The sequence below is a fragment of the Scylla paramamosain genome, chromosome 35 (genome assembly GCF_035594125.1).
Source record: "Scylla paramamosain isolate STU-SP2022 chromosome 35, ASM3559412v1, whole genome shotgun sequence".
Lineage (NCBI taxonomy): Eukaryota > Metazoa > Arthropoda > Malacostraca > Decapoda > Portunidae > Scylla > Scylla paramamosain.
In genome coordinates this window covers 16,564,164-16,579,515 of record NC_087185.1, presented here as the reverse complement: position 1 = coordinate 16,579,515, position 15,352 = coordinate 16,564,164, and the positions used below count along the sequence as shown (strand labels likewise).

Sequence of the window (15,352 nt, the reverse complement as noted above, 5' to 3'; positions counted from 1 at the left end):
GCTTCCCTCCTGTGTGTCTGTGTGTGTGTGTCAACCTGATGGGCGGCAATGCTCTTCACTTCACTCTAAGTCTCCAGGTGGCGAGTCACTCACGGGTTAAGGAATAGTGCTGAGGGCAGGGGGCGTTGGTGGTGGTGGTGGTGACGCTGGGGAGGCAGGGATTGGTGTTACATTGCTTTGGTCGGCACTGGTCAGTCTTGCCACACATTCTCCTAATAGTGATCAGTGCATATTCCTGGCGGTGGTGGTGGTGTGATTACATTATTTTGCCAGGGGCGCTGGGGAAGGAGGGATTGATGTTACATAGTTTTAGTCAGCACTGGCCAGTCTTGCCACACACTCTCCTAATAGCGATCAGTGTTTGCATATTCCCGGCAGCTTCTTCCTCCATCAAACAGCACCAGAGAGACACAGCTACTTAAGGTGAGTACAGTGTTGGCAGCCTCCTCCTGTCAGCCTTACCGCCCTCACCGTAACACACTCCTCCCGCGGACTTCCTGTCAGTTTATTCGTTATTTGGGTGTTTTTGAGGTTATTTATTATTTATTTAGGGTTTCCTCGCATCTGAGTCTGAAAATTTAGCTAAATATTGAAGGGGGATCTATGTAAACAAACAGATAGAGGTAGGGCGCCCTTATTATGAGCTTTTATCTGCTTCATCTCTTATTTATTGTAAGCCTAACGTCACAAAGTGGAGCCACATGACTAGGCTTTCATAGATAGATATATCCGCCATTGCTTCATTTAATTACGATGGAAGAATAACAGGCAAAATAGCGGCCGTTCTCTCCACTGCCAAGGGGCACCAATGGCAATGTTTCAACCTGTGCCAACCTGTTGGTTCCAGTATTTTTTTGGCAATTTTCTTAACTTCTTTATTCTGCTCGTATAGCATGTTTTTATGGTTTATAAAAATAATTATATATTTGCTTTAGAAGTGTTTTCGTTGCTTGTGTTGAGTTGTTTACAATTTTGTATTGCTTTACGAAAATGTGGGGTGTTTTTTTGGCAGTATTTTGACAAACTTGTTTTTTTATTTCACGCTCTAATTACGTCTTTTGTGTTTCTAAAAATCGCTTATGATTTTTAAAGTGTTTTTTTCGTTCCTGTTGAGAGAAATAAGTGGACTTTGAAAATGGTTTATGGTCCTGTTAAAAGTTGTGATTACAACACTTTTTGTGCTATTGTCTCTCTATTTCAGCTTGTAACTAACTTTTCATTGCTTGAAAAAATAGTTCGTATGTTTTAAAGTGTTTTATCTTATTGTTGAGTCAAAATGGTTGAACTTTTCAGTGGTTTTTAATTGTGTTTAGGTTCCAACACTTGTTTTTTACACAATTTCGGTTTTACTTGTTTACTTCTTGTTCCAGGTAACTTTTGATGGTGTAAGATGATAGTTCAGATTTTTTAAATTTTTTTACGTTCCTGAAAATTCAAATCTTGTGGACTTTTCAATGATTTAAATGGTGCCGAATATTTCAACATTTTTTCCATAATTCATTTGGATATTTTTTAAATACTACTCAGGCTGGAGCTGTTATAATATTGTGAATATTAGTTAAAGTATTTGTCAAGTCAGAATATATAAGGCATTCGAGCCTAGCTCTATTTTTTCGAGGGGTCAATTTCAAAATGAAATCCGTTACGGTACGTAAAATAGCCGTGACGTCACTGCCGCCATCATGGACCCGGGACCTTGATCGGCTCCGCTGTCTCCTCGGTAATATTTATCGTACTTTGCAGTGTTTTCCTGGTGTTTCCACGTGTTTCTAAACTCAGACGTGTAGATAAGAGTAGAATGAGTAAGAAAATAAGAGAAATAGAGGAGGAAGAGGAAGTGAGAAGGAATGGAGGAGGTGATAAAACAGGAAAATGCTAAGAAAACAATATTTAGGTAAATTTTTCCTGCTGCCCTGTCTGTCTTTGTAGTATTTGTCTTCCGTGACAGTGCTTTCAGTGTATTTTGTGTGTTTAGGGGTGTTGGAGTGTGTCTGGAGGTGTTTAGGGGGTGTGCGCACACACACACACTCTCTCTCTCTCTCTCTCTCTCTCTCTCTCTCTCTCTCTCTCTCTCTCTCTCTCTCTCTCTCTCTCTCTCTCTCTCTCTCTCTATATATATATATATATATATATATATATATATATATATATATATATATATATATATATATATATATATATATATACAAAAATTCTGTATTTGGAAAGTGGCAGTTTTGGATAATATTTGGAATAATTACATATGTACGATAATTTTACCAGAAGTACAATAATTTCAACCTGTGTAGTACGATAATATGGCCAAAACAATCTGGCAACGCTGGTGGCGACCGTCAACATTGTCAGGCCGCTGTGGGAGAGTCGAGTCATTGGTATCTACTTGAAAGGTAAGCAAGGCAACGCTGATAGTCTAGTTTGACTTGCGTGATATTGTTTGTGGACATTTTTACAGTGTTGCCCTGCGTCATATTGTCCTATTTGCTGTAATATTCTCTCCATCTAGCGTGGTGAAGTACATGTTATTCTTATGTGTCACTCATTCAATATTAGGTTGGGGAAGCCCAACAGTTAAGCAAACCAAATGAATTGTCGTGTGACAGTGATATATAGGCAGAAAAAAAAGAATGAATAATAACCGTTGCAGTGATCGTAAAGAAGGTGACGTGAAGAAAGGAAGGCAAGATATCAAGGAAGGTGGTCCACCCCACAGCCTGCCAGTCATGACTGAGCTGTCTTCTTGCGTCGAGAGTCTGCTAGAAAATGATCCCGAGCTAGCAGAGGGAGCCGTGGACGTTTTAATGAAGGTATGTGCAATATTGTTTACACAGTGTCCAGTACACTTGTGACAATAGCCCGGTCCACAAATACATGTTAATTTTTTATTTCTGTTTCAACCAGTACACCGTACCTAACCATAGCCCTTCGCAGGGTCTACATCTCACTGTTTGGTGTATTTTTAGTCCCTGTCTTAAATTAATAGTAACTTTACCTCATTGGAATATCCAGAGTGGGGGGGGAGCCCCTGTTAGGAGGTTACAAAATGTTAGGTTAGTTTACCGGTAAATTTTTAGATTTACACCATAATCCCCGTCCCCCTAACCTAGCTGGGGCCTGTGCTGCCCTGGCCCCTCTCCTGGGATACTAATGTAACCTAACCTTCGCGAGGGTTGTACCTTTCTCAGTCCCCACCCATCAGGGATACTAATCTAACCTAACCTAACCTATCTTACATGATTGGGTCTAGTGAATTTTTTTGGGAAGTGCCCATGTCTATTTTGAAAACTGGATTTTCCACAGAAACTCAGAGACAAAGTTTCTTAGAATCTAGTAATCTATGCAAAAATCATATTCCCAATGTTGTAGAATGTGTAAATCTAAAATAATTCCAATTTACCTTATGGAGGAGTCCAAAATGTTAGGTTAGGTTAGATTATCTTATGGAAGATCCAGTAGGTTAGGAGGGATCGAGGGGGTAGTATTGGTTGAAACTGCAAATTTACCATTAATTTTAAAAGTGTCAGAGAAGTACGCTCCATAAGGTTATTTTTATTCCACTGCTTCACTATATGTGCCTGGGCACTTGTGGAGAATTGGGGTCTCTGGCCTGCAGTTTGCTAGTATGAGGTGCCAGTTATGCATTTCTGTTGCAGTGTTGTTATATACACCTAAAGGATACTGCCACACTGGGAGATGCATCAGTGTCACTGCATAAGACGTACAGCCCAGTGTGGCAGTATCTTGATCACCTAGATCACCCAGTGTGGTAACACCAACACAAATGCATAACTGGCAACTCATACTGGCAGGTCATGGGCCAAGCCAGCCTGGGACCCCAATTCTCTACAAGTGTCTGTGTCTGTAATGTGTGTGCCAAAATTTGGACGATTTCATGTGTTTGGAACTACGTACTCCATCCTCATATTCAAGGCCTGGTCTTCGATACAACTGCCTCCAACACAGGTTTCCACCATGGAGCCTGTACACTGACTGAAGGACTTGGGAGGGATCTTGTGTGGATGGCTTGTTGTCATCATGTCTTGGAGATTGTCCTTCCCAGTGTCTTCAAGGATGCACTGGTGAGATGTTCCACAAACACAGATTGGAAGAGTAGCGCATCAACATGATTTCCTACATCCAGCAGGCTATGAAGGAGCTGCAAGTGTGAGCAGACTAAGTTGAATTCCTTATCCTGAGCCTCCTCTTCTTGGGTGGAGGGAATGACCATTGGGTCAAGTTTTAGACCCTAGGCCTGAGTGCATCACACATGGTGGATGGGGAGGGGAAGCTATTGTATGTCCTGAAGATCTTCCTCTTTGAGAGACCAGTTCTGTCTCACTTCCAAGGAATGGTGTGCCATCAGATCACTCAGATCATACTCGCTTTTCATTACTTTGATCTACATCTAGTTCTGGAATGAGGCTCTACTTGAAGTGTAGGTTCCATGCAGTGACTTGGATTTCCTCCAAACACTTGAAGTGTACCTAGATAAAGAGGTCACAGATGTTGCCATCATTGCCTTTGTGCACCATTTCTGTTATCTGGTGGAGCACCTAGTTGGATTGGAGAGGTCTGGTATTCTTTGATAAGGATGCAGATGTGATGACAAGATGCAAGATGGTGATCAACCTTGAGTGGGAGAAGAAGTCAGTGTGCCCCTGTCACTTGCAAGGAGTCGCAGTTATCAGAGTCAAGTTGGAGTAGTTTATGACCAAGAGGACACTAAAGATGTTCAGTGTCACTGCTGAGCAGGGAAAGAAGGCAAAATCATGCTTCTTGAAGGAAAACACCAGGTGATGAACACAGTATTCTTGGAGATAAAGAAGTCTGTGGGTTCTTTGAAAGTCATGAACGACACAGCAGAAAGAGCAGCTTCCCTCATACAGAATGTCAACGCATCGCTGACCAAGGGCAGAGAGCAGAAACAGTACCTTCTCTGCCTCATGGCAGATCACTATTGCTGCCTCCCTGCTCCATCCAAGAAGGAGCTGAGGAAAGAGGGTTGTTACTGGATTGTAGAGGGATAGGTTAAAGCCCCACCTCATTTTGTCATTCATGTAGGCATGAGGAAACATTATTAATGATTCAGTTATTCTGTTTTCATAGAAAATATGAGCTATGCAGTGCAGAAGAACATAGATTAACACTCCTTCAGTTTCTCATCTGTTGACAAGAGGCACCTTTTTTGCATAACCTCTAAAATTAAACTAAATTTCTTTGAAAATTGGTCTCAGTGTTACTTAGGAACAGTGAAACAAAATCAGACTTGGGGAATGAACAATTTCTCAGCTTTCCTTTTTTGGACCACCCTAATGTGATATGTTAGTGACTGAATAGATTTTCACATTGTTTATAGTGGCAGCTCCTGTGATATACATCAGCTTTTATATTAGATTTATGCCAGAGGATATTATATACATAGCCTATGTAGATATTAAACTGTGAAAGCATCATTGATCTCTTGGAGGTGATGATACCTTGGGTGGAAGTAAAGAGGTAAAGGCTTAAGTATGACATTAATGTATGTAAAAGAAGAAAAACCCAATGCATCTCTCTCTCTCTCTCTCTCTCTCTCTCTCTCTCTCTCTCTCTCTCTCTCTCTCTCTCTCTCTCTCTCTCTCTCTCTCTCTCTCTCTCTCTCTCTCTCTCTCTCTCTCTCTCTCTCTCTCTCTCTCTCTCTCTCTCTCTCTCTCTCTCACACACACACACACACACACACACACACACACACACTTATTAACCCATTAACAATACTCTCAGATTTCTGACAACATCCTGAAAGATCCCAAGAATGAGAAATTCCGAGCAGTCAACCTGAACAGCAATGCTGTCCGAGCGAAAGCTTCTGCCAGCCGTTGGTGCCTTGGAGGTTCTCTTCCTTATGGGATTTGAAGAGGTGAGAACCACACTGTTTCATTGATGTATTTATCAGGCCAACATTACCCCCCAAAAACACACACACACACACACACACACACACACACACACACACACACACACACACACACACACACACACACACACACACACACACACACACACACACACACACACACACATCAAGCCATCAAAACTTGATTTGGTGTTATCAAAAAAAACAGACTATTCTTCAGATATGTGAACAGCAAAATGAAAAATAGAGAAGGAATAAGCAGATTGAAGGTGAATGGTCAAATGTGTGAGGATCCAGCTGAATTGGCAGAGATAATGAACAGGAGTTTTCAATCAGTATTCACAAAAGAGAGAACATTTGTGTGGCAGAGTGAGATGAGTGAGGAAATGGGTCTGGGGAAAATCCAAGTGACTGAAGAGGATGTCCAGAAACGGATGGAGGGACTAGACATTAGGAAGGCCCCTGGACCTGATGGAGTGTCAGGATGGATATTAAAAGAGTGCAATCAGCAGTTGACATGGGTAGTACATAATATTATTGAGAGTTCCCTAATTGAAAGTAGAGTCCCAACTGAATGGAAGAGAGCCAACATAGTGCCAGTCTACAAAGGTGGTAGTAAAGAGGAGCCCTTAAACTATAGACCTGTGTCTCTAACAAGTGTGGTGTGCAAAATGTGTGAAAGGTTGAAGGATAAATGGATGCAGTACCTAGAAGGAAATGAAGTGATAATAAAGCAACAATTTGGATCTAGGAGAGGGAGATCGTGTGTTACAAACTTACTGAGTTTTTATTCTAGAGTGGTGGATATAATACAAGAAAGAGATGGATGGGCTGATTGTGTTTATTTAGACCTGAAGAAGGCCTTCGACAAAGTGCCACACAGGAAATTGTTGTGGAAGTTGAAGCATAATGGTGGGCTAAGGGGGCCTGCTGAGATGGATGGAAAATTTCTTGACAGAGAAATGAGAATGGTGGTAAAAGATAAAAAATCATCATGGAGGGAAGTCATAAGTGGAGTATCCCAAGGCTCAGTACTTGCACCAATCATGTTTGCAGTTTATATAAATGATATGATGGAGAGTGTGAACAGCTACATGAGCCTTTTTGCAGACGATGCAAAGTTGCTGAAGAAAGTTGAGAGTGCAGAGGACTGTGGAATGTTACAAGAAGACCTGAACAAGATATCAAAGTGGAGTTATAGATGGGAAATGGAATTTAATTTAAAGAAGTGTAAAGTAATAGAATTTGGAAAAAGTACAAGAGGAGTAAAAGGAAATTATGTGTTGAATGGTGTAAAGTTGAGTGGAGGAGAAGATGAAAAGGATATCGGTGTTACAGTGACTGGGAACCTGACTGCGGAGAGACACATAAACAAAATTACAGGAGAAACCTATAACTTATTGAGAAGAATAAGACAGGCCTTTCCATATATATGGATGAAGAGATGATCAGGAAGATGATCATGTCGTTGATAAGACCTAGACTAGAATATGCAGTAGTAGTGTGGTCGCCATACAAGAAAAAGGATATAAGGAAGTTGGAGAGAGTTCAGAGAGCAGCTATGAAGATGGTACCAAGTATCAGGGACTTGTCATATGAAGAGAGACTGGCAAGGATACATCTACTAATGTTGGAAAGGAGGAGAGAAAGGGAAGACTTGATTGCGATATATAAAGCATATGAGGGAGTAGAGGAGGTGGACTGGAGCGACTTAATGGTCTGGGATACACGGGACACAAGAGGACATGGAAAGAGGCTGAAGAGGAGTGCTTGTAGAAGAGACGTCAAAAAGTATAGTTTCTCACATAGAAGTATTGATGTATGGAACAGTCTGGATGAGGAGATGGTAAATGCAGAAAGTATACATGGATTCAAGGCCAAGTTGGATATTAAAAGATATGGAGATGGGACAGCACAAGCATAGCTCTTTTCCCATAAAGCACAACTAGGTAAAGGTAAACACACACACACACACACACACACACACACACACACACACACACACACACACACACACACACACACACACACACACACACACACACCAAAGCAGTGAAAAAGAGCTAACATAGTGCCAGTATACAAAGCAGAGAATAAAATGGAACTATATATATATATATATATATATATATATATATATATATATATATATATATATATATATATATATATATATATATATATATATATATATATATATATATATATGTATATATATATATATATATATATATATATATATATATATATATATGTATATATATATATATATATATATATATATATATATATATATATATATATATATATATATATATATATATATATATATATATATATATATATATATATAAGAACAAACATAGTACCAATATACAAAGTGGAGAATAAAATGGAACCATTAAATTATAGACTGGTGTCACTAACAAGTATTGTAAGTAAACTTTGTGAAATAGTAATTAAAGACAGATGGATGGAATATCTAGAAGATGAAAAGATAATTTCAGAAAGGCAATTTGGATTCAGGAAAGGGAGATCCTGTGTCACAAATCTACCAAGCTTCTATATGAGAGTAATAGATGGAGTGCAAGTAAGGGATGGATGGGATGATGTGATATATCTGGATCTCAAAATCATTTGATAAAGTTCCTCACAAAAGCCATATGTGGAAGCCAGAGAATGGAGGACTAAAGGGAGCAACATTAAGATGGATGGAGAATTATTTACAAGGGAGGGAAATGAGAACAGTAATCAGAGACACTAATTCAAGTTGGTGCTGAGGGACAAGTGGGGTACTGCAAAGATCTATGTTGGCACCTGTTATGTTTCAAATATATGTAAATGATATGACAGAGGATCTAAATAGTTATATAAACCTGTCTGCTGATGATACAAAAATACTGAAAATAATAAAGGATGAAAATGACTGCAAGGAGCTATAAAAGGATATTGACAAGATACATGCATAGAGCTAAAGATGGAAACTAGAATTTAACACCAGAAAATGCCATGTGTTGAAAAAAAAGTAAAAAGTAAAAAGACACCTTCATGGAAGTACAGAATGGGAGAAGAAATAATAATGAAAAGTAATGAAGGAAAAGATTTGGAAGCAATGATTCAGGACACTCACCTGAAAGACACAGAAATGGGATATTCGGCTCTACATATTGCTTGTTAACAAACTTTGATGTGGCGTTTAACTATTTAGATAAAGAAATGATGAAGATTATAACATGCATGATAAGTCCTAAATTGGAATATGGAGTAGTAGTTTGGGCTCCACATAGAAAAAGATATACGGAAACTGGAAAGAATACAGAGGATAGTGGCGAACATGGTACCAAAATTGAAAGACTTAAGCTATGAGGAAAGACTTGAAGAGATGGGTTTACCAACAGTGCAAGAGAGAGAAGAGAAAGAGGAGACCTGATAACAATGTACAAATAAGTAAAGAATCTAGAAAGATTAGATTGAAATGACTTGGTACCACAGGTGTAGGAGGGAGAGAGACAGACGAGGGGCATGGGAAGAAAATAAAGAAGAGTGGATGTTCAAGTGACATCAAGAAATACAGCTTCCTGTATAGAACTATTGAAATCTGGAATGATTTGAAGGAAGAGGTGGTTGTGGCAAACAGTGTACACATGTTCAAAGAGAAACTGGATAAATATGGTTATGGAGACAGGACAAAATGAGCTTTGGCTTATGTCCTGTACAATACAACTAGGTAAATACACACACACACACACACACACACACACACACACACACACACACACACACACACACACACACACACACACACACATACACACACACACACACACACACACACACACACACACACACACACACACACACACACACACACACACACACACACACACACACACACACACACATTCTACACATTCTCTTTAAAACTAAAGGAAACTGCAAAGCAAAGTGAAAGTGAGCATGGTATCTTCTTACCACAACTGTATCCAAGATCTCATTTTCTTTTGGTGGCAAGCTGACCTTTTCTGTTCTGAGTGCCCATATGTCTGTCATCAAATACTTAGACATAACTTATAATTTCTAGAACTACTAGTAGTAATTTTTCTTACCTCTAATGACATTTCGTTTTACAGGCAGGTGACAAACTCATTCTCCCACAAAGTGACCCTCTGGACAACCTGCGCCTCTACCGTGAACAGCTGATGCACTTAAAGACAGACCACCTGAAGAAGGCAGCATGTGGAACTCAGCAACAGTCAACAGTCAATACTCTACCTGTTCTAATGGTGTGTGTGTGTGTGTGTGTGTGTGTGTGTGTGTGTGTGTGTGTGTGTGTGTGTGTGTGTGTGATTCACCTACGGTCGTCTGCTGGTCACCCAGGCAGCCTTTCCCCTATGGAAAGAGCTCAGAGCTCATAGTGACCAATCTTTGGGTAGGACTGAGACCACTGACACACCACACACTGGGACAGCAAGGTCACAACCCCTCGGGTTACATCCTGTACCTACTTGCTGCTAGGTGAACAGGGGCTACACATTAAGAGGCTCACCCATTTGCCTCGCCACACCCAGGATTCGAACCCAGGCCTTCTTGGTTGTGAGCCGAGCATGCTAACCACTACACTACGCGGTGTGTGTGTGTGTGTGTGTGTGTGTGTGTGTGTGTGTGTGTGTGTGTGTGTGTGTGCTCCCCTCACTTGCTTCTTAAGTTGATATTTATTTTCTCTCCCTTGCTCAGAGGAAAATTTTGTACTTTTTTTTTTATGTAAGAGGGTCACTGGCCAAGGGCAACAAATATTGAAAAAAAGACCCACTTGAAAGCAAGTTCCCAAAGTGAGGTTAAAAAGGAATAATCAAACACTGGAGGATAAATGTCTTCAAACTTTCCTCTTGAAAGAGTTTAAGTCATAGGGAAGTGGAAATACAAAAGCAGGCAGGGAGCTGCAGAGTTTACCAGAGAAAGGAATAAATGACTGGTTAACTCTTGCATTAGAGAGGTGGAGAGAATATGGGTGAAAGAAAATAGGAAATCATGTGCAGCAAGGCCACTCCCTCCTCCTCCTCCTCCTCCTCCTCTTCCTTTGGCTTTACTCCCTTATGGTTTGGATCAGGAAAAAATCCCTCATTCCACCTTAATCAACCCATTATCTCTCTCTCTCTCTCTCTCTCTCTCTCTCTCTCTCTCTCTCTCTCTCTCTCTCTCTCTCTCTCTCTCTCTCTCTCTCTCTCTCTCTCTCTCTCTCTCTCTCTCTCTCTCTCTCTCTCTCTCTCTCTCTTAGGCTATTCATTTGATGTCATAGAAATTATCCAAATAAAATCATAATGAATTTCTCTCTTACAGGCATCAGAGACTGAAGTGAAGTCTAATCTGGTTTCTAATTTTGAGAGAGTCCTTGTGTATGAAAGCCCTGCACTCCAGGAGAAGGCAAGGCAGCTGCTGCCTGAACAAAGGCTACATGAACTAGCAAGAAATACTTTATCCTCAATAAATAAGGACATTGGTGAGAAGGAGAAACCACTTGATTTCCAGGTGAGAAAACACTTAGATTGGCTTTTCATTTCACTTGTAGTTATGTAAAAAGCACTGGACAAATTTGTACTGAAAGAGATGATTATTGAGAGATGGCTTGTGATCATCTTCATGGAAGGAATGGCAGTGTCACTGACTGGTAGAAAGACAGGATTATTAACAGAAACATATTTCTTTTATATATTTTGTTCCTCATATTTTTTCTTTATTTTATTTCTTCTAATAGTTTTAATAAAAGTTCTTGAAACATTTTATCCATAGGATTGCTTGCTGATACAATTGCTGGAGTGGTTCAAGAATAGCTTTTTCACCTGGTTTGATTGCCCCTCCTGTCCAATGTGTCACAAGAACATGACCATGGTTGGGAGTCTGCCTCCAACTGAGGACGACTTGGTGTGGGGTGGAAGTAGAGTAGAAGGATATGCATGTTCAGTAAGTAGTGTCATTTTGAATGCAATGATTTTTTTATGTACTTCTTGGATGGAACTTCTTGCCCAGTTACTGCTGCTTTATTGTAACTTCTAATTCTTCCTGATAGATAATGATGTGTCATTCAGGTTTGTTTTTGTGAATTAAAAGTAATTTTGTAAATCTGGTTTGTAGCAGGTATCAATAACTAATTCCTTCTCCCAAGAACTGCTACCAGGAAATGGCTGCAGCAAGTCTTGTACAGAAAACCTTTACAATCACTCAAGTACAATGATAAAATGCATGTTGGAAATTATCTTGTGATGGAATATAAAACTTCATGATGTGTGTTTATGAGGCATGACCCTTTATTGATATAATGATTTGTGTAGCATATCTTAAGAGTGCAATGCTTCCTTTTTTTGGCAGAGTTGCAACACATCAGAACGCTTTGCACGGTACAACCATCCAGGCAAACTTCTTGAGACAAGGCGGGGCCGGTGTGGTGAGTGGGCCAACTGCTTCACCCTCCTGTGTCGCACTCTGGGAATGGATGCTAGGTGGGTTTCCACAGGTCATCCAGTTTTTGTACATTTTCTTTCATGAAAGCTTGAAATTATGACTGATATAAAGGGTAAATATATATCCCCTGACTAATAGAAAGAGATATTCATATCTACATTTAGCTGTATTATAACAAATGCCATCTTCTAAACATAACATATCATATTCTTACTTGCATCAAATGATGATAAAAGCAAATCTGGCATGAGTTCAAACTTCTCTCCTCTGTTGATAATTATAATTGACTTATCTTGTTGTGTGATAAAACCTTGTCATGTTGTGCCTATGTGAACATTGTTGCAGCTGGGCAGCAGCAGCCAGAGTAATTTGGGTGGGGTTACAGGAGGAGGGAATTTAAAGATACTGATGTCAGAATAGGAGTCTCAGGTTCTGAGGCTCGTAGATTTAGGTGTATGCATGGCAGTGTATTGCATTTCATAAAGTGGTCTTATTTTGTTTTACATAAATAAATGTATCATCCTTAACAGATCATGAAATATTTTATAGATATATTTCTTGCATTTTATAATGACAAGGTTGGTCTATTTTACAGGTATGTTTTAGATTTCACTGACCATGTGTGGACTGAGGTTTACTCCCAGTCCCAAGGGAGATGGCTGCATGCTGACTGCTGTGAGAACAAGCTAGACAGTCCCTTGATGTATGAGTGTGGCTGGGGCAAGAAACTCACCTACATTTTTGCCTTCTCCAAAGATGAGGTTGTTGATGTCACATGGAGATACACCAGCAAGCAGAAGGAGGTGATGAAGAGACGGAACAAGTAATTGTCTTAATTTTTGTCATTACTTCCTTGAACACCCATGACACAGAACTCTTTTGGTTCCATCTTCTGAAGACACTTTCTGTGCCTGCAGCAATCCAGCATCAGTTATGTCTGCTATATCCACTACTCATACATGTCAATCTTTGAAAAGAGAAAGATATACATTAAAATGAAATACCTTATCATTGTAACTGGATTTCATATTGATATTAATGCTTTGCTTAATGACTTTATTCACAGGTGTAGAGAGAAGTGGCTTGTGTCTACACTATTAAATATGAATAAGAAGCGACAAGAAACATATGCTCCCACAAGGAAAAACTTCTTGGAGCTGCGGCTTGTGGCAGAGACAGCACAGTTCCTGGGACAAAACCACACCGTTAAGGAATGTAAGGAAGGTCTCAACATAGTTTTACTTGAAAACATAAATTACACCGTCTCTAAACACAAGGCAGATGCAGGTTGCATGGTTATCATGGTTGCAGTGAAATAACAGTATTCATATCACTAGACATGGAAACTAATAATGTACGTGCATGTCATCAGCGGAGAAGCAAGGGAGGTCTTCTGGATCCCTTGCATGGCGTTTGTCAAGAGGGGAAACTCAGGCAGCTTCTGTTTCTGGCTACACTTTCCACATCAACTCAAGTGAGGAGATGAAGAAGGAGTTTGTAGTGAAGTACTCACCAGCACAAGACCAGTATATCAGGCTGAATGCTGAGGAAGCAATACCAAAAGGCTGGCAGAGTGGAGTTAATGCTGCCAAGAATATTTCCAGAAAAAGGGAGGCTGACTGGAAGATGGTGTATCTGTGTAGAACTGGTAAGGATTTTGTGAAAGGTGTCCCCTTTTTTGCTCTAGTATATGAATTTAAAACAGAAGAGAAGTGGGGTGACTGTTTTGGGGCAAATTATATGGAGAACTGTTTGGAATCATTTGGTCTGTTTCTTCAAAACTAGTATCAGATAGGTATGTATAGTATTGTAATGTTTATGTAATATTTGTGGTGCTTTTCATGTTTTACGGCTTGTTCTCTATTCCATTTTCAGCATTAAGTGTAACTGCTATCCTATTTTTGACATGTATATCAGTTACTTTTTTCATCAGAATAGCTTTATAATGTGTTCCCACAGAAGGGTCCCCAGAAGGAGAAGTGAGCTGGGTGTTTGACTGGTCACACACAAACCTGAAGGTCACGTCAGCACTTGTAGTGTTCCAACATACCACTTATGAGGATGGGTGTGTGGACTGGCAGTTGTGCACAGGGGATGTGTGTGTCAGTGGACCCAAAGGTAGGCAATTAATGCAGAAAAAAGTTCACAACAGCAAAAAATATATTCGCTACTGGGAGTTACATAAATTGTACTTGTATTAAGAATTCATGTGTCAGATATTGTTTAATAAAGTCTTTATACATTTCAATAACAACAACATAACAAAATTGTCCTATGCATAGAATAGTCTTTGAAGTGATGTTTATTAAGTGATTGTATGCACTTTGTTTACATTGAATAAAAATGAGAATCAGAAGCTGCATGATGCAATGTTAAATGAGTAGAAGTATCTTACCATCAAGATGCACATACTGAAAAAAAAAGGTGAAAGTGAGACTCTGAGGACCTGCATTCATACAGCACAAGAGGCTGAGGACATGATGATATACTCTCCCTCTTATTGAACTTGCACTTCACTTACAGAAGGAGTACTGGAGCTCACAAAGGATGTACTTGAGCGTGGAGCCAAGAAGCTGGAATTGTCAGCTGTTCTCACCAAAGGACAAGGAGATGTAGCTTGGCAACATGCTCAGCTCTTTCGCCAGCCAGACTCCTCAACAGAGTTCCCATTTTATGTCCGCCTGAGGTTTGGCTAGGTGCCTGTAGAAGTGGTTGCATTAACTGATATTTTGAAGGTATATCTCGCTGCTTTGCATTTCTTATTTTGAGTGATTGGTGTATGTTGAGACTGGCTGTATTAATTTTGTCTTTTTAGGTATTCATGATTATTATTATTTATTTATTTAGGTATTTTATTTATTTGCTTTCTAGTATATACATAATTTATCAGCCATGCCATAATGGGGACTGATAATGTATTTTCTTAATAGCAACATTTCTTTCCTTAGTATGGGAAGCCTAGGAAAAAATGTGGCAAAGGCTAGAAGCTCTTCAGCTTGGAATGCA

The 15,352-nt window shown here is 39.7% G+C and overlaps 1 protein-coding gene across 1 annotated transcript in view; it reads left to right on the top strand.

Annotated features, from left to right (window-relative positions):
• The first annotated feature begins 1,692 nt into the window (after positions 1-1,692).
• Positions 1,693-15,352, top strand: part of LOC135090713 (peptide-N(4)-(N-acetyl-beta-glucosaminyl)asparagine amidase-like) — a 14,032-nt gene continuing 372 nt past the window's right edge. The window contains exons 1-12 of the mRNA XM_063987716.1: positions 1,693-1,720; positions 2,263-2,387; positions 2,645-2,804; positions 10,021-10,173; positions 11,228-11,416; positions 11,678-11,848; positions 12,254-12,384; positions 12,942-13,169; positions 13,413-13,561; positions 13,719-13,994; positions 14,306-14,464; positions 14,870-15,352. The exon at positions 14,870-15,352 is cut by the window's right edge and continues 372 nt beyond it. Coding sequence (XP_063843786.1) covers positions 2,721-2,804; positions 10,021-10,173; positions 11,228-11,416; positions 11,678-11,848; positions 12,254-12,384; positions 12,942-13,169; positions 13,413-13,561; positions 13,719-13,994; positions 14,306-14,464; positions 14,870-15,042 — 1,713 coding nt within the window. The 5' untranslated portion in view covers positions 1,693-1,720; positions 2,263-2,387; positions 2,645-2,720 and the 3' untranslated portion in view covers positions 15,043-15,352. The remainder of the gene's footprint in view (positions 1,721-2,262; positions 2,388-2,644; positions 2,805-10,020; positions 10,174-11,227; positions 11,417-11,677; positions 11,849-12,253; positions 12,385-12,941; positions 13,170-13,412; positions 13,562-13,718; positions 13,995-14,305; positions 14,465-14,869) is intronic.